The 25,651-nt window shown below is 31.9% G+C and overlaps 3 protein-coding genes and 1 pseudogene across 6 annotated transcripts; 2 read left to right on the forward strand and 2 right to left on the reverse strand.

The window, feature by feature from the left end:
* Positions 1 to 233: 233 nt before the first annotated feature.
* LOC112710380 (uncharacterized) lies at positions 234 to 4,413 on the forward strand. The gene is made up of 6 exons (XM_025762567.3): positions 234 to 389; positions 1,020 to 1,208; positions 1,294 to 1,428; positions 1,780 to 1,899; positions 2,206 to 2,310; positions 4,058 to 4,413. Exons 2-6 carry the CDS (start codon positions 1,059 to 1,061, stop codon positions 4,220 to 4,222), a joined length of 675 nt encoding a protein of 224 aa, XP_025618352.1. The 5' UTR covers positions 234 to 389; positions 1,020 to 1,058; the 3' UTR covers positions 4,223 to 4,413.
* Positions 4,414 to 4,995: 582 nt separating this feature from the next.
* LOC112710381 (acid phosphatase 1) lies at positions 4,996 to 10,868 on the reverse strand. 4 transcript variants are annotated; one of them, XM_025762571.3, is made up of 4 exons: positions 10,767 to 10,868; positions 7,639 to 8,061; positions 5,805 to 6,017; positions 4,996 to 5,260 (listed from the first exon to the last, which is right to left on the reverse strand). In XM_025762571.3, exons 2-4 carry the CDS (start codon positions 8,034 to 8,036, stop codon positions 5,083 to 5,085), a joined length of 789 nt encoding a protein of 262 aa, XP_025618356.1. In that variant the 5' UTR covers positions 8,037 to 8,061; positions 10,767 to 10,868; the 3' UTR covers positions 4,996 to 5,082. The 4 variants fall into 4 exon arrangements, with proteins under 4 accessions (XP_025618356.1, XP_025618353.1, XP_072058623.1 ...); XM_025762568.2 differs by having other exon boundaries at positions 7,624 to 8,061; XM_072202522.1 differs by having other exon boundaries at positions 7,639 to 9,231; positions 10,145 to 10,810.
* Positions 10,869 to 17,838: 6,970 nt separating this feature from the next.
* Positions 17,839 to 20,692, forward strand: LOC114924425 (uncharacterized). The gene is made up of 2 exons (XM_029288979.1): positions 17,839 to 18,397; positions 20,589 to 20,692. Exons 1-2 carry the CDS (start codon positions 17,839 to 17,841, stop codon positions 20,690 to 20,692), a joined length of 663 nt encoding a protein of 220 aa, XP_029144812.1.
* A 2,649-nt stretch (positions 20,693 to 23,341) lies between these two features.
* LOC112708874 (uncharacterized) lies at positions 23,342 to 23,949 on the reverse strand (annotated as a pseudogene).
* Positions 23,950 to 25,651: the final 1,702 nt, after the last annotated feature.

The raw sequence follows: 25,651 nt of genomic DNA on the forward strand, positions 1-25,651 counted from the left end.
CAATTTTATCCTTTTAGACATATTATTAAATTTATCAACTATCTTGTTCAATTAAGGAGAGTGCTAATCCATCTCGTATCTGCTACATTAATATAAAAATAATTATTTTTTATGTGATATTATGTAAAATTAGATGTAAATTAGATTTACATGTAAAATAATTTTATAGTCGTTATAAATATAATTGAATACAAGAAATTTAATTTATATATTTAAAATTAAAAGTAAATCCCAACATGGATTTGGTGAGAATAGCTAACCGAAGTAGAATTCCGAAAATATCCCTACCCTAACATCAAACGCCAATAGGTGTGCTTCCAGCACCTCAGCCGCGTTCGTCTGCGTATCCCCTCCGACGCCGGCATCCTTATCGTCTCCGTTGTTTCCAGGTGAGCTTGATAATTTTCTTTTAATATCTGTTTTTTTTTTTTCATTTCGTTTTATGTTTGAGGTAATTTTATTGTGTATGTAAAGATCACGTTCATGCATCAGGGAACCGAGTTCACTAATTGCAGACAATTTGAAAGAAATGAAGTATTTAGCCATAGTTTTTTCAATTAGAGAAACATTATAACTAGAATTCATGTCATGTAATACGAATGATTTTTGTGTTTTTGATACTTTCAATTGACTAGTTTTAAGACTTCATGGAAGAGGGCTTCTTATGGATAATCAATATAAGTTACAAACATTTTACATATTTTAAGTGGTCAAGTATGTTTTCTTCTTTTGGTATACAGTAATTTGGGATTCAGATTTGTATCTTACTTTAATTTGTGATTAAGATACTGTATTTTGGGGTTGAGATATGTATTGCACTCTAATGTAATTTGTGATTGATATTTGTATTATTATATTTAAGTTTGATTTTAGGACTGTGTTATTTTAATAGAAACTTTTGTTATTTCATAAATGGAATTTGATTTCTTTTTAGTCTATAGAAAACCAAACAAACTTGTTTTGAAGAAATGGACTTTATTGTTTCAATACTAATAGCTATTTGTTCTGGGTTTTGATAGAGAGAAAGGCGGTGATTGTGACTTTCAGTCTTAAGCTAAATGGGTTGTTATCTTAGATATGGCAGACATGGAGTTAATCAGGTCCTTAGATTTAGAGATGCTAGTTATGATAGTACTGCGGTAAATCCAATCTGGTATGCTTCTCAAGGACTTCGATACATGAGGAAGCTCCAAGTCATCCTCACCTCTGTAATTGTCTCTTTGTTGGGTCTGATGTTTGTTTTCTTGATGGATTCAATTCGATTTACTGACATTTCCAATTTCCTATTTAAAGGACGTAGATAAGCTGGGAAAGGCTGGTGATACTGTCAAAGTCGCCCCAGGATATTTTCGCAACCACCTAATGCCAAAGCTCCTTGCTGTCCCTAATATTGACAAGTTTGCTCATCTCATAAGCGAGCAGCGCAAGGTTTATTTTAGGCTTTTACCCCGTTTCACTTTGACCTCAGTTTTGCTTTATTCAACTATGTAATTACTTGGTCAATGCCATTTATCATCGTGTTTATTTTTCCTATTTTTTCAATTCTGTGCATTGCTATCTACTCGAATAGCATGACGATAATATTGTCAGATGGCATTGTTAAAATATCAGCATCCTTTCCCTTTCCATCTGTGTTTATGTAAATGCATGTCTTGTGTACATTGTCAACGATTTATGCTTCCGACCTTGGAACGTAAACAATTGCATATTCATATTGCCAACTCTTTTGAACTTTCTCTACCATCAACAGTCATTAGTGCTGCGTTTTCCATTCTTCAGATCTGTCAGCCAATTGAAGGAGAAGAAGAACAAAAGGATGTTACAGTAATTAAAGAGTCAAAGAAAGATATGATGAAAGAGTATGAAAGGGCTGCGCTTCGTCTTGATAAAGCTAAGCTGGTTTGTAGTTTACTCTTAAAAGCTTTTTACTGCTGTTTGGAACCAAATGCACAATTCTCTTTAAGGTTATCATTTAGCTTTTCTAGTTATTTGATTTTAGCTTAACTGATTAAAAAGGAATTATTTTGAGAATTTTCTTTTTATGTGCTACTGGTTCAAACTTCAAATTAGAGTTGGTATTGTGATGATACTCCCAAGTACATAGTTCGTAAAGGTTGTAAATTAGAAACATTTACTTCTATCATGTTAAATGTTTCATGTAGATAGATATATGGCATTTTGATATGGATTTGCGTGTACTGATAGGTCTTGCGGAGATTAATTGATGTTCAAAAAGCAAAGGTCCGTGCATCAAAAGATGACCCTTTGGAGTTACGTTCACCTATGACAAAAGATGCTCTTGTGGCTGAGGTAATGCTTTCTCTGCACTAGTCACATGTTGATAGCAACATGAAAATAAGAAACATGAATATAGCATGTTAACAAAAAAAAATCCAGTTATTTTATCCCCAAAAACAAAATGCAGTTAGTATTGATGGTTCACTTTATTTTATTTTGGGAATTTTTTACGTTTCCTACCATTATGATTTGCAACTTGGTCTGTTCAATGGTTCACTTTAGTTTGCCTGTGTCTTTGGTATGAACTACAATGGCTGCAGAATTCCTGTGTACCTAATCATCTTGATGTGATATTAAAACCATTATGTACTCCCAAGTCTCCAACATCTCTTTCCATCCATGAAAAGAGGGTTGGGTTAGGTTAGGTATGTTAAATCCTGTCGTTTTCAACTGAGAACAAAATAGGTAGACCTCATTGTGCTATCATGGTGGTGGTGTGATTGAAGTTGAGATAAAATAGAGTCTATCTCTATACTATGGCAGGAATCCCTATTAATTTCATTGAAAAATTGGAAAAGATTGAAATCTTAAAGAGGTCTCAGAGTTTGTTCATTCTTACCAATCTGATCACTTATCTTTGTTTCTTACAAATTTTTCCCTTCGTCTCCCTCCTTGCCACACAGGCAAGTTTGTTGACGTCCAATTCCTTCCTTTGCTCCGTTGTCCTTTATTACCTATGACCTATTTTATTTCGTTTACTCTAGTAAATTGTGGACACTTGGTAATAAATAGTTTCTATGAAAGAAGTCCATGCTTGCTTGGATAGATTACCACTTCTATCTGCTCATCTGTTTGAGAATGTATACTAAACTATATATACGCCAGCAATATAGATACCTATTAAAACCTCGTCACTTCCATCTTTTCCTATGCAACACTAATCACATAAGCTCAGGCTTGTGCTCTCTCTCACTCTCAGTCTCTGCACATTCTAATTCAATAATTGAAAGAACTCTCTATTAGTTTTAGTTTTTAGTGTTTCTGCTGCAAGACATGACTGATAAAAAAGTTAGTTTCTTATGAAAGAAAATTAGGATCTGCATAAGTTATGGGGTTATTGTATTACTTTCAACTTGATGAATAAAAAGCTCTACATCCATATTTAATTATTTATGCTTTGAGATTATAAACATGTATATATATCAAAGTTTAATTTCAAGTAAAGATTCAATTTGGTCCCTGAAATTTGTGGATCGATTAAATTTTTTCCCTAAATTTTTGGTGACCAATTTAATCCCTGAAATTAAATAATGTGACTCAATTTGATTCCTCAATCATTATTCCTTTGAGGAAGTGATGATGTGGTGTTATTGACTAAAGGCCAAAATGACATCATTTTGTGTCTTCCTCTCCTTTTCACTTTATCTTTGTACACATTCTCTCTCTTTCTCACCACCACCTTGACCACCATAACCACTACCTAGTTCTAACCATTCACCTCAGACCCTCAGGACCCCATCTTGGTGTCATTTGGTGATTGGGGTTGAAGAGTAGGAGGAGGAGGTGGTGCTGGCAGTGAAGAGGAGGAGGTGGTGGTGCCGTGGTGGTGTAGGTTTATGAGGGAACAACGTTACGAAATAGTAATCGAGGGACCAAATTTAGTTACAAGTTTAATTATGTGAACTAAATTGGGTCATCGAAAATTTGGGAGATCAGTTTCTGCTGAACCCCAAATTTTAGGGACCAAAGTTGAGTCTTCATCCTTTAATTTCATTTTTCCCCCTCTACTTCTGACTCTTAAGTGCTATGGTAATTTTAGGTGGCAAGACAACTATGTGTGAACATTGCACCTGAAAACCTACATCTCCCAGTGCCTTTAGCAACACTTGGAGAATATGAGGTGCCGCTGCGTTTACCAAGGTCCATTCCTTTGCCGGAGGGCAAGCTTAATTGGACTTTGAAGGTTAAAATTAGGAGTAAGTAGATAAGTTACTAGGCTTGTTGAATCTGAGTAATAAATCTTGACAGTTTTGGTGTATGATGATGGATTGAACATCCTGGGAGCATGTATTGAGATTAATTCATCATTTATATCGAGCATCACATGGTTATGTTCATAACCAATTTGAGAGGATGACAAATCTTTTATTGAAACTGCAGATACTTTTTCAACCATCTTTCTATTCCGTTACCACCAATTTATGAGAAATGCCTAATTTTCATAGAGGATATTTAATGTGTATTCAAGGTACAAGTTTAATGATTAGTGAATCAAAAGACAATACAAATTAACTTTTATGTTTGAGAAAAATTAGGGAATCAAAATCCCAATCCAAAGCTTTTGTACCTACTATTTTTGCAAATGCTAATGAGTTTGAGCTGTGGAATAACAATTTAGTTAGGTCACCCTCCACAAAGATTGTTGATATTTTCTTGTACTCACTAATATTTCATATCAGAATATGTTTCATCTTCTTTGTGTGATTCATGCTCTAATTCAAACACATCAATTGTAATATCAACTTTCTACACACAAATTTCAGTCTGAGACATTGAACTCATAGTATAGAAATTTGAGAACAATCTTCATCCCTTTATTTGGTAAACTTTTTCTAGGCGTAAATTTTATAAATTTAATTGGTATGCACTAATATTATAATTAAAAAAGAAAAAAGTCAAATTCAACGACTTAAATGATTTCAAATAATGGATGAATTATATAATTAGATGACTAATTGTATGTTATTTCGAAGAAGAGAAGGGAACAGCCTTTTGAATTGATAGCTGAATATAACATAGTTGAACATTTGCTTATAATAATATTAACCGTGCATTAACAAAACATTAAGGAACAAAATACATGGGATTAGGGAGCTTAAATGTGCGGTTTCCAGGAGAATTTCCTTGAAGATCACTCCATTGATCACCCACATTCCCCCATATCCGGTAACCTTCATCTTCTAATTGCTTCCGTACCTCTGATTTATACTTTACTGCACTTTGCCCTTTATTTGCGGCGGTCCTGAAAAGGGTCAAAATGTGTATGTATAATATCAATCGATCCATTTAAGAGAAAATTTCGCTCTGATCCATTGATGCATATTATTATTATTGTTGTTGTTATAAAACATTTTGCAAAATTTAAGTTTCTAATATATTTATTAATTTAATTTTGATACATTATCATTGTAAAACAGGATTACACGTGCATCAAATCAGATATGTCACATCAAAAAAATTATTTTTTCTATTGATAGACAATTGCATAAAATATTTTACACTGTTAATATATAAAAATTAAATTCTATATTTATTATATCTTTATTAAAATAAAATAAAAATCAAGAACTTTTTCCTATAATTACTATAAATCTACCTTGTCTACCTTCAATGGACATTTTTCACAAATGTTACAAACAAAAGTCCATACTTTTATATTTATCATTCCTTCAACTTAGTATTAAATTCATTTTAATAGAAGAAAATAAAGTTTCTTTCAATTTTGAACTTCTATTCTAATGGTACATGTCCTTAGGAAATATCAGCTAAACACTATTATTAGTTACCTCATGACAAGTCTTTGATAGCCAATAAAGCCTTGATTATGCAAGTTGTCCCTAGTGATTTGACCAAGAGTCTCTTGGTCTCTTCCGGTGAGCATAATCACTTTGAATCCTTTATCTATTAACTTGTTGAACATCCCTAACACCGATGGAATTGCAGTGCACCACCCTTTCATTGCCCATGTCCTGAACCCTGATGGATCATATGGGTCACACCTGTATATATATATATTTTCAAATTTGATAAATCACCCATAATCTAACTACTTTTACTTTTGTTCCAACAGAAGATATAAGAAATCTACTACTACTACTACTATTATTATTATTATTATTATTATTATTATTATTAATAAAACTACGTAATCAATTCTCTTTTGCCCCGATGGCTATGTGATATGGCAAAGGAGCAATGAGGTTGCTTCATATAATAACGAGATGATGATACTGACGGTTAGATTTAAACTAAGTAGTAAGTTCTTATTTTTCTTAACATGCTTCAAGTGTTGTTTTATTTGTACCCTTCATACTCCTCTCCGCAGAGGGTCGAGCTTTGAACAAATTATATTAAAAAAATGGGCTATTTAATTTTTTGAATTTATTAAGATATTAATATATTTAAATACATTTTTGTATAAATGACGTGATGTGAGTCAACACCAATAAAGTAAAGAAATGATGTAATTATTTAAAAGATAAACTATGATTTTTGTCCTTTTTTTTAATATTTATCACGTTTAATTTTATTTAATTTTGTCTCTAATATTTTTTATTTGTATTAAAATTATCCTCAAATATTAGTTTCATCTAAAATATTAAAAATAAAATTAAATATTAAAAATATTTTAAAAAAATTACAAACATAACAAAAAAAAAAAAACATACTTTTACTATTATTTAATTCAATGCCGACAGTGCATGTGTGATTTGTTGATGCAGGCCTCACAGGAAACTTTACCATTTTTTATGGTAAAATAATTTCGTGTTTTATTAGAAAATTCCATTCTTGATTACTGCTATTGGCCCTGATGTCTATCTCTGTTTTGATCATAATTTTTAATGAAAATGTTTTTGATAAAAAAGAAAACTTTTTCGTAGAAAAATAATTAAAATTCTTATAAATACAATAAATTACCTACTATTAGTGTATTTTTATATATTTTTTCCTATTTTGATTACAAACACAAATCTGTTTTAATTGTATTATTTTTGAAATTTGATTATATATATTACTAATTTGATTAAATTTTTATAGAATTCGATTATAAATATGAATACAGAATTATTCTATTCTATACGAACTACTGATAGGTGATGACTTCTGGTTTTCATGTAGTATACTCGTAAGTTATTATTAGTTAATATTATAATATTACGAGTATTAATATAAGTATAGATAAATGATGTTTGTACTATCTTTTATTTTCTCTTATCACTTTTTATTAGTTACTTTTAATACCAAAAGTAAAAATTTTTTAAAAAATACGAATAATAATATAAGTAAAAAATTTACTTTTTTATATTTTATAATTTTATCAAATTTTCAATTAAGTTATTATATATATATATATTTTTAATTGAATTCTTATACTACTTAGATATTTTTTAGTATAAAAAACATATAAATTAAAGATATCTATAATTAAGAATTTAATTAGATTTTTAATTACATATTTTTAAAAAAATTCTATTAATTTTAATATTTTTGACGTAAAAAAATTTAATTATAAAATTAAAAATGGCATAAGAATCCATTAAAAAAAATTATAAAAATTTAATTATAAATTTAATAAAATTATAAGGAGTAATAGAGTAATTATACCTAAGTAAAACGTACCCATATTTCTTGCTTTTGTAATAAAATAAGTTGGAGATGCATGTGTCATCAACATCCAAAATCCAAGCATCTTTGGAATCACCAGCAAGTGTTATGGTGCTCACAAAGCTCATAGCTTGTTCCATGATCAAATCCAAGTCTTGCTCATATTGGCCATGGATCATGTAATTCTCCACATATTGCAAGCACTCTGTTGGGACCGTTCGCCACGGCAGCACATTGTTCGTCTCCACTCCTAATCTCCAACTCAAGCAAAAGCTTCCATTAATAGAAGAGCTTGAAGAAGAAGAAGAAGAACCATTATTGTTATTGGTGCTTTTGTGGTGTCTTATGCACATTGCCTTTGAGAACATCATTGCCAACAAGAAAAGCACCAAAAACCTATATCCTTGCTCCATCTTTAATCCTTATTATACTTTATGTCTAAAGAAGAGAAAATTAAATTATATAGTGAATTATATGGGATAGTGGATTTTATATGAAATAGGATAAATGAGAAAGAAAGTCCTTTAGTGCTTCCTTAGCTTGAAAGAATTAATGGCTTGTAACTTATAGGAGATAAATAAGCTATAAGCTACAAAGCACCACACTTTCTTGAGTTGTTGTGTTTGCATGTCAAACACATTTTTGGAGACAATACTCATCGATATTTGTTCGACACACGTATTTGTTGTGTCCAACCGTGTCTTAATAAAAAATAAAAAAATTTTCGAACACGCTTGACCTAAATATCATCATGTGTCAGCATGTCCAATCTTATTTTTAACATATATTCTTAAAATAAATTTAAAAATAGTATATATTATTATTTATTAAAAAAATAAATATTTTATATACTTTATATAATTAAAATAAAACATAAAAATAATTTTTTTGTTTTAATATCAAGAAAAATATAAAAATATTACTACGATTTATCTAAAAAATACTTTATATTTTAAATGTATACGTGTTCCTGTGTTATATAAGATTTTAAAATTCATGTATCGACGTGTCCCGTATCGTGTCATATCTTATGTCCGTATCAGTGTCCGTACATTATAGGCTATAAGCTATATACAGTAGTTCACTCACTTTATTATATTTATCAAAAGAAGATAAATAAATAAATAAATAAACAAATAAATAAAGCTAAGAGAAACATGATTTCTTTTGCTGGAAACCAATACAAAAGTGCATGTAATAAAAGGTCAATATGAAAAGTATGTTGGATGTATGTTTTTCATTTTTAATTTTATGATGAAAAACTTGAGAAATAATAAGTAGTTAGCTTATTCATAAATCCTCTGAAATATTTTTTATTAGTAATGATTTTTCAAGATTTTACATATTTAAAAATATTTACTTGTTACTTTATTTACTCCTAATAGTTAAAAGGGTGTATATTAGAAACCTCAATTTAACTAGGGAATTTCTTTTTTTCGACAAACAAAAAATTCGAACAATTTTTTTTTCTTTTAGCAAGAGAGCGATAAAGAAAGAAGGAGAAATTAAAGTTGATTAAAAATTGGTTCCAAAGTTTTTATATATTTAAAATATATTCAGATATGTGATAAACCCGTTTTTTTTTTTGAAAATATTGTCATGAAACCACTCATCCCAAAAGCTTAAGCTGATAGGAGAAGGTAACATTAATGGTTATATCTCTAACACTCCCCCTCAAACAAGAGCCTCTTTTTGGGTTTGTTTGATTTTGCATAGGCCTTTTTTTTTTCTCTTTTTATTTGCCTTATGCTATTTTTTCACTTTTGGGGTTCACCAAGGATCGAACTCTTGACCTTTCGGACATAGAGCTATGGTTTCATGACATGGTATCAGAGCTCTATGCCAAAAAGGTTAAGAGTTCGATCCTTGGAGAACCCCAAAAAGTGAAAAAAGAATAGAAAATCAAGCAAACCCAAAAGAGAGGCTCTTGCTTGAGGGAGAATGTTAGAGATATAACCATTAGTGTTACCTTCTCCTATCAGCTTAAGCTTTTGGGATGAGTGGTTTCATGACAAATATCAATGAGCTAGCAAATGATCGTGAGTTCTCAAGTGCTAATATTCTAACCCTCGCTAATAATATTTTCTACACAAAAGAGTGAATTACTAGTAAAAAAAAAGAAACCAAACAGGACATTGAATGCAATATCTAAAACAAAAAAGTTTTATTTGAATCCGGCCCTTGAATGTATTATATTTTGATCGATATATGTATAATTGGCGTGATGCATAATCTGAATTATTGAAATAAACTGACATTTCTACTAATAACGAGAAGTAAAATTATAATTGGGGATAATATAATTTTCGTAGGTATATTTCCACCACTCAAATTAATAATTAAATTAAAAGTATTATTTTAAAGATTAAGTTATTTTTGTTAAATTCTATAATTTTATTAAATTCATAATTAAGTCTTTATATATATTTTTTAATTAGATTCCTAAACCAATTTTAAATTTTATACTTAAGTTCCTACTAACGATAAACATTTTTTATAAAGTGTTCATTTATTATTATACCCATTCTTTGCGGTGGTTACGATGGAAAAAAAAAACATAGAATACAAAACGAGTGATGGAATTGAGTTTCTCCCATGATATAAAACAACATAGAAAAAGGAGGGAGAAAAGAATTTTTGGCTGAAGTATGACAAGGAAAAAAGAGGGCTATTTTGTCATTTTAGAAAAAAAGTTGGGTCACGTTTAGAAATTTAATAAATATTTATAATATCTTTAAATTTAAAAATGAAATATTTCGCTAACCTAAATATTTTTGTCATGATAATAAGAATCTAATTATAAAATTTTAAAATTTAAATGAAAAAAAATACAAAAGCTTAATTGGTGAAATTATAGAGATTAATAAAATAATTAAATTTATTTTAAATGAAGTATGTAATAACCACATAATAATAAATTAATTAATATATATGTATAACGTATGATGCTAATAATGGATAGACGAACAATTATGTTTATATTATATTCTTCATATAGAGGCGATCTTAATTAGAATCAGCACATATATTGAAAGTAATTTAAGAAGAAAACACGTATTTGATTCAATTTGTCATCTATATTATTAAAATGCAAGATCCAACTTGCCTAAACTCTAGGAGAAAAATGTTAGAAATGCACTTACACTACTATGAGAAGCTAAGAAAATTGTGTCCAAGCACCATGTAAATCAATGAAGTTGCTAAGCTATTTATAGTGAAGTAGAGTCAGTAGGTAGAGGCCATAGGATAAGAAAAATAAATAAATAAATAAATAAATAAATAAATAAAGGGGTGAAAAATTAAAAACATAAGGTTATGGAAGGAAGGCACTAGTTCTCTTTCATAGAAGACACTAATATGAGCATATTCAAGAAAATGGGTGGGCTTGGCGTCAGAGAGCAAAATTGCTTCATAAGGTGGATACCCCCAAAATAATATATGATAGAAATTAAAGCAAAAAAATAAATAACATGTTTGGTCCCCATGACCCACCACCATGAAAAGGGTTCAACCGCCAAGGTTATTGGGAAGAATTTTGGCCTCAAAGCTTAAGTGGAAATAAGGTCAGAATCCACATGGCAACAGTACTAGTGGGTGCAACATTCCACTATAATTCGACTTTTTTCGAGTTAGATTTTAAAAGAGGGAAATATTAAATTGATATCTAAAATATTTTAACATTGATAAAATGGTATTATTTTTTTGTTATTGACAAAAATAGATCCTAAATGATTTTAAAATTTGACAAACGTGTTCCTGAACTCATCCTAAATGTTATATGCGTTTGTTTTTATGTTCGACCACAAAAGGAAAGCGAGTCACCGCAAAGCACAACAGTAAAAGTGCAGAAATGATAGAGAGTGGATTTAGACAAGACGACAACGGTGAAGGCATACAAACAACGCAATGCTAACAAAGAAGGCAGACGACGCTGACAGACGCAGAAGATTCGACGACGAGATGGCAACCGTGTGTAGGGCTGGCAATGGGTAGAGTAGGGTAGGGTTTGGACTCTACCCTAACCCTACCCGCAGGTTGAAAATTTTATTAAAACTCTACCCTATCCTACCCGCGGGTTGAGAATCTCTCAACCCTAACCCTACCCGCATTCTAAAATTCTAAACCCTACCCTACCCTACCCTACCCGCAGAAATATCAAATTTTTTCAAAGTAAATATAAAATTCAATTATTTCGAATTTTATATGTATTAATAACATAAAAAATAAAAAACTAATGCTCTAAATTACTTAATTAACTAATTAGTTTTGTGGTTGTTCACTTATTATAACTCATTACATAAGAGAGGTTGTGGGTTCAACTCTCACTTCCTTCACTATATAGAGAGATTTTTATAAAATATGTGTTATATATGAGGTGCGGGTAGGGTAGGGTAGGGTACACCCTAAACCCGTACCCTACCCTACCCGCAGGCATACTCGGACCGTACCCTACCCTACCCGCTGCGGGTAGGGTAGCCTACCCTACCCGAACGGGTTGGACCGGGTTGGATACCCGCGGGTAGGGTATGAATTGCCAGCCCTAACCGTGTGGTACCGGTGACACTGGTTCTGTAAAACTGAGAAGGTTGAACTCCACTGCTATTTTGAGGGAGAGTGAGTTGAGAGTGTGAGACAGTGCGTTAGGGAAGAAGGATTAGAGTTCAAAGGGATAAGGGAAGGGGATTAAGGTTCAGAAGAGGGGGGAGGAGGGAGAGATTTTGGATTGGGGAGGGAGAAGTGCGTTGGGGAGGGGGGATTAGGAGAGGGAAGGAATAGGATTGGGGAGGGGGAAAAGTGCATTCAGGAAGGGGAAGGGGAAGGGGAAGGGGAAGGGGAAGGGGGGAGGGAGTGCATTGGGGAGGGGGAAGGGGAAGTGCGTTGGAGGGGAAGGATTATGGTTAGGGAGGGGTTTTGCCATGTCATCAAGATGTAGTGGCTATGTCAGCATTGTGCTTGTCAGAAATTTGTTCTAATGAGCTTGGAGACACGCTTGTCAAATTTTAAAATCTTTTAGAGACCATTTTATCATAACAAAAATCAAGTACTATTTTGTCAACGTCAAAATCTTTTGAATGCCGATTTGATATTTACCTCAACTCCAAAATAAAATAACGTTGGGTAAAATTAGTACTTAATTTATTAGTCTGTTTAATTAATTATTAAAAATTTAAATTTTGTCTTATATGTATAATAATTCATTAACCAACAATAAACTTAAATAAAATCTAGAACTGATAAATTATCTTAACTTATAGAATCAGCAGATATTATAAAAATATATTTCAAAATAATTTTTTATACTTTTTAAAAAAATGCACCATATTAATTTTTAGTTATTTTTCATCAAGTAATTCATTATGCTATTAAAAATTAATATATGATACATTTTTATCAATTTTAAAGAGCTAATTGATATAATTAGAATCACATCACGAAAATAATTTTATTACATGCTACCAATCTCAAATATCATTTTGGACTTTAACTCATTTTTGTCGTGAATTACTAAATATTTACATCCATCAATAATATAAAAATGTATCGAAAATAAATTTTCTTATTTTTATATAGTTCGATATAGACTCGATTCCAAAGGTTAAAAAAGAAAAAAAAAAAAAACACGTGCGACTAAAATATGTTTTTTCGGCATTGTCATTGAAGATATAATAACCCTCCAAAAACACTTAACAAAACATAACAAAATTAATACAATTATCAACAACTCAGAGCTTATTATTACCTATTACAAAAACAAATACTAATTCATCACTTATAATGATTCAATATACTTTCCATTTAATCATTTTTTTTAGTTAATTATATTTTTTAATGATATATTTTTTTATTTTTTATTTTATTTACAATTCATCCTTCTAAATTTACACTCATTTTAATACACCAAATCAAACTATCTTTTCTTTCTCTCAAAACTTTTAATAAAATCATCCTTCTTCTTCTACTCTTCTCTTGTCGTTGTGATTACTCTCCCTTTGACCTTCACTCATATTTCTTTTCTTTGCTCTCGCCTCTTCTTTTACTTTTGTCACCATGTCCTACCCGTAATAAAAAAATCAAAATCAATTTTAATTTGTCAATGTATTGAAAATAAATATGCACAAGTTTAATAAATATTAAATTGAAGAATATAATAAAATTATCATGAACTAAATTACAATTTACAAACATCTAGTTACAAGTATCATATTATAATATAGTTAAAAATAGGGTAAAAAACGCATTTAAACCAAGGAGAAAATTTTATTACGCATATAAGCCAAACAAAAATCTGATGCAAGAATTAGCCAAAGCACATTTTAATGTAATTCGAAACAACTTTATTCGAATTACATTCCTTAATAATTCGAATCAATACAGCTCGAATTATTCCCAACCATTGCGTACAAGTAATTCGAATCAACTTGGAACGAATTATAAAAGTATAATTCGAATTGTGTCAATTCGAATTAGTAGGAACACGTGAGTAGGAGGAAGTTCGAATCAAATTGATTCGAATTACTCACATTTCGAATCAAATAGTAATTCGAATTACACATTGTACAATAAGATACTAGAAAAAATACTATATAATATAAAAAAATATACTAAAAGAAGTATAAAATAATATTATAGCAAATTAATTTTAGTATAAAATTATTAAATATAAATTAATTTTAACTACTATTAGTACATTAAATTAAAAATAACATATAAAAATGTACTTATATTTATTAAATTTTAATAACATATAAACATTTAATGACTTTTTAAATATTCTTTTTATAATAGGAGTACATTTTTATATACTTTAAATAGGGTAAAAAACGTAAACAAGCCAAGGAGAGAACACTTTGACACAAATAAGCCAAAGCAAAATCTGATTTATCAATCAACCAAAGCACATTTCTATGTAGTTCGAACCAATATGGTTCGAACTCACTTTCCATGTAATTCGAACCAAATAGGTTCGAATTACACATTGTAATCCGTTGCCACATAATTCGAACCAATCTGGTTCGAAATCTAATTTGATAATTCGAACCAATTAGGTTCGAATTACACTCCTCAAGTAATTCGAACTAGCTTGGTTCGAATTACACAGACCATATTTCGTACTAGGCTGGTTCGAATTAGTGAGGACCAGACCTGTATATATATGGTGTGAACGTGAGTTGCTATCTTTAGAGAGGGGTAAGATGGCTAGTGAGGAGAATTTCGTAGTGTTGGTTCACCACAGACGATCCATTAAAAGGAAAACTCGTTCCGGTGTGAAGTTCACTGATAAGGATCCTCTCTGTATTATCGTCAGGCCTACGACGAGGTATGAGGACCTTGTTAGCTCTGTACTGCTAAAACTTGGTCTAGAAGGTGTGAAACGGGTGAAGAAGTTTTTTTATCGAATTCCAATCACGGTGCTCTAGGAAACCGTAAAGTACGATTGTTTCACGATCGGGAGTGATGAGGACTTGCAGGTCATGTTTCATTGTCGCCGGCCAAAAACAACGTTCGCAAGGTAACTTTTGCAAAACCCTTGGAATGTGGTGGCTTGCAATCAGACCACCTTGAAAACTTGATTCTATATTTTGATGGGGTTTCCAAATTTTGAGGAATCACATAATAGCCGCTCTAGTTTGACATCTGAGGTCTGAGTGATGAAAGTGAAACTGTCTATGATATTAGTGTTCCTTTGGTTCCAAATAATGACACTGATGTGTCATTTGAGGCTGAACATGATCTGAATGTTCCTTTGGTTCTAGAGGATGATAAAATTGAGACAGAACTTTCATTTGAAATTGTTTCCCTCGATCATGACCCTGATGATGAGGATGATAGTGAAGATATTTCAGAAGAGCATTATGAAAATATATGAATAACAAATTCAGCAAGAATTGGGAGTAATTACTGAAGCTGAAAGTGCTTTAGATGCTCCACAACCATAGCAGTCTTTGCAACTGACTGAAGCGGAAAATTCATATGCAAAGAAAGAACAAGAAGAAGGCAACATTTATTTCAATGTTGAAGGTGTTTCAGAATTGGATGAAGTACTTAAGGGCCAAGCAGAAATTATACCAGAGAAGGCTTTGTAATTGGCTAAAGCAGAAATTTCAGAAGCAATGCATGCACAAGAAGAGGATGCTCACTTCTTCGGTTTTTTCTTTCCTCTTTCACTAGGAGATGGTGCTAGGTTCAATATTGAAAAACCAAGTAACGAAGGTCTAGAGAATTTGCCTAGTTTAGGCTCAGAAATTGAAAAAATTCATGCTGAAGTCTATGAAAAAGCAGAGGGAAATTATGCAACAGTAGATCTGAAACAACTGACATAACTCCACGTATGATGCTAAATTTGCTGCTCTGTGGAGGTGCACTTATAATTGCTCTTGTATCTTTCAACTTTTCAAGGAAAGGTAAAATCGGAATACCCTAGAAATGGACGTGCTTGAACTTGAAGAGCATTGCCCTTCAGAAATGAGCAGCTTTCAGTAGGGTTTCATCCCAAGGTGATAATAGCGTAGAGAAGAAGCGCAAGAAGCACTATAAGAGAGAATCTTGGGCCTCTTCAAACTATGGAAGCTTAACAGTGTACGAGAAAATTCCAAGCAAGCAGGTATGTATTTTATTTTCCTTTATTTTATTGTCACAAAACCTAACAAAACATATATATCTTTGTCGCTATAAATTTGTTTCTTAAAAAATTATAAAAACACTAGAAAACCCCATAAAACCTTAACAATCTAGAAAACCTTAGCAAAACTTTATAAAATCCTAAAAAACCCTATAAAACACTAAAAAACTCTAGAAAATCCAAAAAATTCTTAGTAAATTCTAAAAAACTCTAAAAATCCTAAAAAAACTCTAGAAAATCATAAAAACCAGAGAAAACTTTAAAAAAGTCTATAATACCCTAGAAAATCCTAAAAAATTCTAAAAACCCTAGAAAAATCCTAAAAACTCTAGAAAACCCTAAAAATCCTAAAAAATACTATCTAAAAAACTTTAAAAAATCCAAAAAAATCCTAGAAAATCCTAAAAAACCACCTAAAAAATTCTAAAGAATCCTAGAAAAAAAAACCCTAGTAAATCCTAAAAACCCTAGAAAACCCTAAAAATCCTAAAAAATCATAAAGACCCTAGAAAACCATAAAAACTCCAGAAAACTTTAAAAAACACTAGATAACCCTAAAAATCCCTAAAAATCCTAAAAAATCCTAAAAACCTTAAAAACCATGAAAAAAACCTAGAAAACTCTAAAAACTCTAAAAAACCCTAAAAAATTCTAAAAACTTAAAAAAACTATGAAAAACCCTAGAAAACTCTAAAAATTCTAGAAAACCCTAAAAAACCTTAGAAAACCATGAAAACTCGAAAAAACTTTAAAAAACTCTAGACAACCTTAGAAAATTCCTAAAAAACCTTAAAAATCCTAGAATGCCCTTAAAAACTCTAAAAACCCTAGAAAACTCTTAAAATCCTAAAAAACTCTAGAAAACTCAAAAAAATTCTAGTAAATCCTAAAAAACTCTAAAAGCCCTAAAAACCATAGAAAACCCTAAAAACTTTAGGAAATCTTAAAAAACCTTGAAATTTCCAAGAAAACCCAAAACATTCCTAGAAAATCCTTAAAACCCTAAAAAACCATAGAAAATCCTAAAAACCTTAGGAAATTCTAAAAAACCCTAAAAAAAAATCTAGAAAATGCTTGAAAACCCTAAAATGCCTAAAAATCATAAAAAATTCTTAAAAATTCTAAAAAAAACCATAAAAATTCCACCGTGTATCGAGGCATTCCGTCATTGCAAGCCCCTAGTTAGTATTGACGGCACTCATCTGTATGGCAAGTATGGGGGAACATTGCTTGTCATGATTGCACAGGACGGGAACTCTAATATACTCCCTGTTGCATTCGCATTAGTCGAGGGTGAGAATGCTGAGTCGTGGTCCTTCTTTCTCTCCTACCTGCGTCAGCATGTGACACCGCAGACGGGTCTGCTGGTTATCTCGGACAGGCATAACGGTATCAAGGCCGCACTTAAGGCTCCTGACGGAGGCTGGTTACCTCCGTCTGCATATCGGACATTCTGCATTCGACATGTTGCGACAAATTTCGCCCTCACCTTCAAGGGCAAAGACACAAGGAGGCTACTTGTGAATGCGGCGTACGCTAAGACCGAGGTCGAGTTCCATTACTGATTTGATATTCTTAGGTCCGAAGACCCGGCGATGTGTGACTGGGCGAACCGGATTGAGTATTCGTTGTGGACACAGCATTGTGATGAGGGGCGTAGATTCGGACACATGACGATGAATATATCTGAGTGTGTGAACTCGATCCTCAAGGGTGTCGGAAACCTTCCTGTCTGCTCGCAAGTGAAGGCAACATACGGAAGGTTGGCCGAATTATTTGTTCGCAAAGGGAGAGAGGCTGAGGCGCAGATGGGAACCGGAGCACAATTTAGTCAGCACTTGGTGAAGGGTATAGAGGCCAACTTGAAGACGGCTAGGTGCTTCACGGTTACTGTGTACGACAAGGATAACTCCAAGTTCACCGTCGCAGAGACAACTCCGACTGGTTCTTTCTCACTGGGTAGCTACAGAGTCTCGCTTGCATCTCACACATGTGACTGCGGATACTTCCAGGCACTTCATTTCCCATGTCCCTACGCACTGGCATGCTGTGCCTACTCACGGCTTACATGGGAGCCTTACGTCCACCAGGTGTATCGTCTTAGTTCAGTCTTCAGTGTGTATCGAATGGGTTTCACACCTCCCATTCCGGAGGGTTTCTGGCCACCATATGACGGGCCGACTGTTATCCCTGACCCCAACAAGAGGCGTGCGAGAGAGGGTCGTCCGAGGTCCACTCGAATACGGACCAATATGGACGAGGCAGATTCGAACCGGCCAAAGAGATGTGGGCTTTGTCGGCAGCTCGGCCACACACGTCGGAGTTGCCCACAGCTCAGAGGAGCAGAGCACACAGGGGGATATGATTAGGTGTATTCGTGGCTTTGGTACTTTTGTTATTTCAATTTCGCATTTAGATTCCACTATTATCAGTTTTTTTAGTTGTAGTTGGTGACTGATAGAATTTGTTAATGTTAGTGCGATGTACTTTGAATGGGATTTTAGTTAATGAATATGTTCTGTCTACGCAATTTTAAACGAAATGTATGTCTAACGCACACCGGAATAAATAACTGTACGAGTTTTATTAAGACATGATGCGGAAACTATGTTCGTAACTTAAATTGCTGTGCGGGACGAATTCTGAGTAATTCGAACCATCCTATTTCGAATTACTTGGTTACTATTTCTTCAGTGTAATTCGAACTTAATTGGTTCGAATTATGAAGATAGAATTCAAACCTAATTGGTTCGAATTATGTGGCTCTGAGTTACAATGTCTAATCCGAACCTATTTGGTTCGAATTACATGGAAACTGAGTTCGAACCGGCTTGGTTCGAACTACATAGAAATGTATTTTGGTTGATTGATGAATCAGATTTTGCTTTGGCTTATTTCTGTAAAATTGTTCTCCCTTTGGCTTGTTTATATTTTTATAAAAATTTTTTTGATTTGTGTCTTCTGAAAAGTAAAAAGAAAAATTATAGTAGAGTAAAACTTACATGAAACCAAATAACATAGTGTAACACACATCTTTGATCAATATTAAAAAAAATTAGCCTAATTATGTACATAAAATCCTAAAAAATACAGTTCTATCTTTTTTAATTAAGTTAGCTTTAAAATACCAATAATGCTTTTTCATGTGCTGCTTTTAATCTAAAATCCTAAAAAAATTGATTTAAAATGTTATAATGTTATTATATTGGCACAATACTTTATTTTTGTATGATAAATACAAGTACATTTTTATATAAACTATTTAAAGCATATAAAAATGTACTCCTATTATAAAAAAAATATTTAAAAAGTCATTAAATTTTTATATGTTATTAAAATTAATAAATACAAGTACATTTTTATATGTTATTTTTAATTCAATGTACTAATAGGAGTTAAAATTAATTTATATTTAATAATTTTATACTAAAATTAATTTACTATAATCTTGTTTTATACTTCTTTTAGTATATTTTTTTATATTATATAGTATTTTTTCTAATATCTTATTGTACAATGTGTAATTCGAATTACCATTTGATTCGAAATGTGAGTAATTCGAATAAATTTGATTCGAACTTCCTCCTACTCACGTGTTCCTACTAATTCGAATTGACACAATTCGAATTATGCTTTTATAATTCGTTCCAAGTTGATTCGAATTACTTGTACACAATGGTTGGGAATAATTCGAGCTGTATTGATTCGAATTATTAAGGAATGTAATTCGAATAAAGTTGTTTCGAATTACATTAAAATGTGCTTTGGCTGATTCTTGCATCAGATTCTTGTTTGGCTTATATGCGTAATAAATTTCTCTCCTTGGCTTAAATGCGTTTTTTATTAACTAATTTTTATATTAGGATTAGTATGACAACTTGTTTGCAAATAGTTTTGTTGGATTTTTTTTTACTTTTACAAGAATAGTATTAATAGGTAGCTTGATCTTAAGTTTATGCATATCATTTTACTAAGAGTTATGAGTTATAATTAGTAAATGCTAGAGAGAAAATTATTGGATTTTTCTTTGTGTATTATGTCCCCACATTTGTTTTAAATATCATGTCATTAGTTATTTTTTTTTGGTTAGAAAAGATTAGTTTTGTTCTTTTAGTATCTTCTCTTTATATTTGATTTGAATGCATTATTTGCTTTGGTATTTCGATGAGTGTCCTAAATTACTACCTTATATCTGTGTATCAGAGATTTAGTTAAGATAGAGTGGTTACACAATTTTGTAACTTTATTATATATCATATATATTTTTTTAGTAAAATATTTGATATTAATATGTGTCAATTGTGTAAATTTTGTACTTCTGTTTGCATGTTCTATCTTCTAACAGTGGTATCAGAGTTCGAGATTGAATTTTGGGCCAATTGTTCAAAGATGTCTTCCATGAAATTTGAGATTCAACGGTTTAATGATCGTATCAATTTTAGAATGTAAAAAATTCGTATAATAGCAACGCTTACACAACAAGTTGTTAGAGCAGCATTTGATGGCAAAGAAAATAAACTTAATATTATAAAAAATGATGTAGAACAAGAAAGAATTTGATAAAAAATCTCTCTCCACCATTCATTTATGCATTACAGATAATGCATTATGTAAACTCTGAGAAATTAATAAATAATTAACTAATAAATTAATTATTATTTAAAAAAAACTAAAAAATTAAATTTTATAGTTTTAAATGGAAGAAATAATTAAAATACGAATTTTGACACTAATTTTAAAAGTTTTGACCTAAAATTGGGTCAAACGGACCGAGTCGGTTGAACTAGACCTATAACAGGCCCAAGACCCAAGCTAACTCACAAACATATAAGAGCATAAGCTCTTCTTCTTTCCCAAATCAAAGGGAAACACGCGGGGACCATTTGGGGAAGGAAGGGGGGAAGGGGGGACATGAAGAACATATAAACCCTCACTCAAATTTCTATTCCACATAACTTTTAATTCGGAACTCTGATTGATGAGCCGTTAGCGGCCACACATTTATCTCGGAATTCTCTACAAAACCCACAAAATAATTTGGTATGAAAATCACGTTTTCTCACCCAGTTCTTCCCTTTTCAGTTCGTGATTTGGGTTTCGATAATTGAGAGATTTTGTGATTTGATGGTTTAGGGATAAAAAACAATTTTTTATGAAAAAAGTTATGCTCGTCGGATGTTTGGTGTGTAAAAGTGAATTCTACAAAATTTAACAGTTTTTTAACAATTTTGGAGGACTTGCATATGCGAGTACACACACGACATGACCAATTGCTTTTATCCAGGGGAGCTCGCGTACGCGGACAGAGGTCGTGTACATGAGCGGGGCAAATTGTACCCCCACGTACGTGAGATCATGCATGCGTACGCGATACCTCTGTTTTTGAAAAAAAATGCAATTTTTTGTGATTTTAATTCAATTTCTAACTTCCAAACCTCTATAGTTACTTTCTAAAGTCCCTAATTTAGTTTTTAATCTTAGGGAGGAGAAAAACCTAGAGAATTAGTTAACTTAATGCTGAGGTTTAGAAATAATGATTTGTGGTTGAGAAAGTGCTGAATGCTGAGATTATATGAATGAAGATAATGAAATGGGGTATGAAGTAATGAGGATAATGACAACGAATGATTTTGCATGAAGTAAAATACTATATGATGATGGGAATGAACTTGATTTGAAATTATTTTTGTGGTGATGGTAGTTATTTACCGTCCACCAGATTTGATATAAAATTGTTTTGTGAGAATCGTAGTTATTTACCGCCCACGTGTGTGCTGTTTTTCAATTGAAAACGTTTGTGGAGATCGAGATAGTTTACTGCCCGTAGATGGCGGGGATCGAGGTGGTTTACCACTTACCAATTTTCAAGAGGATGATGTTCGGGTTAGCTATCGGACATGTCGAGTTGGCTATATCATCGACAGATGAGACTCATCAGCCATAGGATAGGCATACATCATATGCATATGTGTGTTTTGTGTGATTGTGCATTAATTGGACTTTCCTATGTGATTATTATGCTTACCCGCTATATTTACTACCTGCTCTATCTGTATCTTACTTGCATTTGTTTTGTCTGTATTGCTTGTCTGTGCACCGAAATTTTGGAGGATTGAAGGAAGGCGATACACTGAGGGAATAAGTAGAATTGAGTTAGACTTAGAAACCTTACATAGCTCACCTTGTATTATGGTTTTAAACTTTAATTCTAAACTTTATATCTGAGTGTCGGAGTTCTAGGATCGCCTCTGGCTTTCCTGGGACCTTATATCTTATGTACGTGGGCATCTTTACTATGCTGAGAACCTCCGGTTTTCATTCCATACATATATTATTGTTTTCAGATACAGGTTGGGAGGTATCATAATGAGCATTCTAGAGACCTTACGGGGGTGAAGAGCTATATTTTGGGTTTAGCATTATGTTCTGCTTGTATATATATTTACATAGTTGTTCTCTAGTCCTTGTATTATGTACTTAGTCCCTCCTAGGGATTGATTTGGAAAAACAGGAGTTTATTTTATAGTTTGGGATTGTATTTTAGGTTATGTATATACTCTGGCCAGCTTTAGTTTCGCAGGTCGAGTCGGAACTTATTATCTGTATTTTAGAATTCTGATCTATATGTATATATTTCAAACCTTCTTTTCAAACTTACCTATCCATTTATGCGTAACTTTTGTGAGGAATGCAATTTCTGTTCCGTTTTTTTATTAACTTCTCTTTCAAGGCTCCTAGTTACAACTTTCTTCAATTATATACATTAGTATTTTTATTTTTAAAGGTCGTAGCACCTCGCTACCTCTGGGTTACATCCTAGGCGTAAAGCTCTGTTTGCTAGGGTATTACATATTGCAAGAAGTTCGTTTAGAAAAAACATCCACTACTCTATGAACCAAGTTGGAGACATTATACATGACCAAGACAATAGCCAACCGTCTCGGTATTTTACAATGTCTTTATATGATTCGTATGACAAAAGAAACTTTAGTGAAATTTCATATTACTGAGTTTACATCTTTGGTGATAGAGTTGGGTGAATCTTTTTTTGGAGAACAAGCTATAATCTTTTTTTGGGTGATACTCAGCCCCTTCTTCTCAAGACTCAACCCTTTTTTCATTTCTCATTTTTTTCTCATATGCCATTAGCTCCTCCAAAAGCTTCTCCACCTCATAGCTCTTCTTTTTCTCTTGATGTTGTTGATCACCACTTGACCCACCTGCCACCTCCGATGCCAAACCATAACCAGACCTATACTCAAAATTATCATCAACACACCTCACAAATGGGTCTGCGTGATGGCACCACCAACACCAATAGCTCCTCCATAATTCAGATCATAACCAAACTCTAAGTTGAGGTTCAGAATCGTTGCCTGGTTGTTCATGTTATTGTTGTTGTTGTTGTTGTTGGCATAACCATATTGATACAGAGGAGGATGATTACTCGATCTTCAAATGGGAGGAGGAAGAAGGTTTGGAATAATGTTGCGAGATTGTTGAATGGAGTGTTCGTCATCCTCGTTGGGAAAGTTCACTTTAGCTTTCTTTCCGCGAATCTTACGAGCTTCTCTGTCATAGACCCTGGTGGCTTCTTTGGTGTTGTTGAAGGTTCCAAGCCAAGCGTGAACACCTTTTCTTGGATCGCGAATCTCCGTCGCCCATTTTTCCTCTTCACACGGCTTCCCAATCGCAAACTGATCCATTCTCTCAAGAACACAGGGTCTTCCATGCGATGCCTCGCAAAAGATCCCACCTCCTCTGCCGCTATCATCACCACCACCACAACTACAACCAGAGCCTCGTTAATCACTATCTGATTCCTAAAAATAGCATCGTTAAGAGAAAAAAGAAGAAGAAAAAAAAGGAGATTAGGGTTTTAGAAAATGATGATGATTTAGAAAAAGAGAGGAGAGTTTTAGGGGAAAAAAAGAGGATTAGAGTTTTGAAAAAAAATGAAATTGGAGTTTTTTTTAATTATAAAAATTAAAAATGGGTAAATTTTGTATACGATAATTGTTAACTGACACGTCATCCCTAAACCTTAACTCCAGATAATTCAATTGGTAGTTGGTCATTTTTGTCAAATTTTAAAATTTTTTGGGGATCATTTTGTCAATAACAAAGATCAGGTACTATTTTATCAGTGTCAGAATCCTTCGGATACTAATTTGGTATTTACCTCAAAAAATATAATTCAAATGCTTCAACAAATATTATTGAAGATGGTGGAGATGCTCTTTAGATATCGACCTCATTGGTTGATTCTTTGTGGGTATTCTATTTTGATGTTTTATATTAACTAAATTTATATATTAATATTTTATTTCAGGTGGAGTTTTTGAAGATATTATCAAAATTGATTTTGAGGTGAAAATTGTAAAGAAGTCAATCAATTTTGATTTGTCAATGTATTAAAAATGAATGTCCACAAACAAATATTAAAATCAAATTGCACAAATATTAAGTTAAAGAACATATTAGAATTATCATGAACCAAGTTGGAAGTGTCTAATTATAAGTGTCATATTATAATATAGTTAAAAATGTTGATTAATCTTTATATTATGATCATTATGACAACTTGTTTGCAAGTTGTTTGGTTGGATTTTTTTGTTTTGCTTCTTCAAGAATATTATAAATAAGTAGTTTGGTCTTAAGTTTATGTATGTATACCATTTTTTTTAGGAGTTATGATTCATAATTAGTGAATGTTAGAGAAAAAATTATTAGGTTTTTCTTTGTATATTGTGTTTTCACATTTGTTTTGAGTACCAAGTTATTAGTTACTCTTTGTTTAGAGAAGATTTGTCTTGTATTATTTTGATATTTTTACTTTATATTTGAGTTGAGTATTTACACCATTTAATTTGACATTTTAGATGTAATTAGAACTTAGTCTTGAATAGAGTATCATAAATTACTATTTTATATTTCTGTGTCAAAGATTTAGTTAGGATAAAGTGATTATTCGATTTGATAATTTTGTTATATCATATTTTGTTTTAGTAAAATATTTAGTATTCATTTGTGTCAATTATATAAAGTTTGCTCTTCTGATCGCATTTTTCATTTTCTAGCAGTACCTTGCATCTCTCTTTGGCCTCCGCTCCCATCTCCTCTCTTTGTTCGCACAGCATCTTCTCTTGTTGTTGTACCATCTATCTGTAATCGCTCCTTATCTCAATCTTCACTTGCATTTTCTGTCTTAACTCTCTAATGCTATATTGCATCATGTATCTTCTCTTAACCACAACTCACATTTTAAATTTTAAAACTTAAATATTAAATTTTAAACCTTTTAAAAAAATAAAAATTAACAAAATATTCTAATAAAGATTAACTAATATTTTCTGAGTAAAAATTGATTCTCTATTTTAATGGATAAATCACTTCTGAGTCTTGAAT

The sequence above is a fragment of the Arachis hypogaea genome, chromosome 9 (genome assembly GCF_003086295.3).
Source record: "Arachis hypogaea cultivar Tifrunner chromosome 9, arahy.Tifrunner.gnm2.J5K5, whole genome shotgun sequence".
NCBI classification, from domain to species: Eukaryota; Viridiplantae; Streptophyta; class Magnoliopsida; order Fabales; family Fabaceae; genus Arachis; species Arachis hypogaea.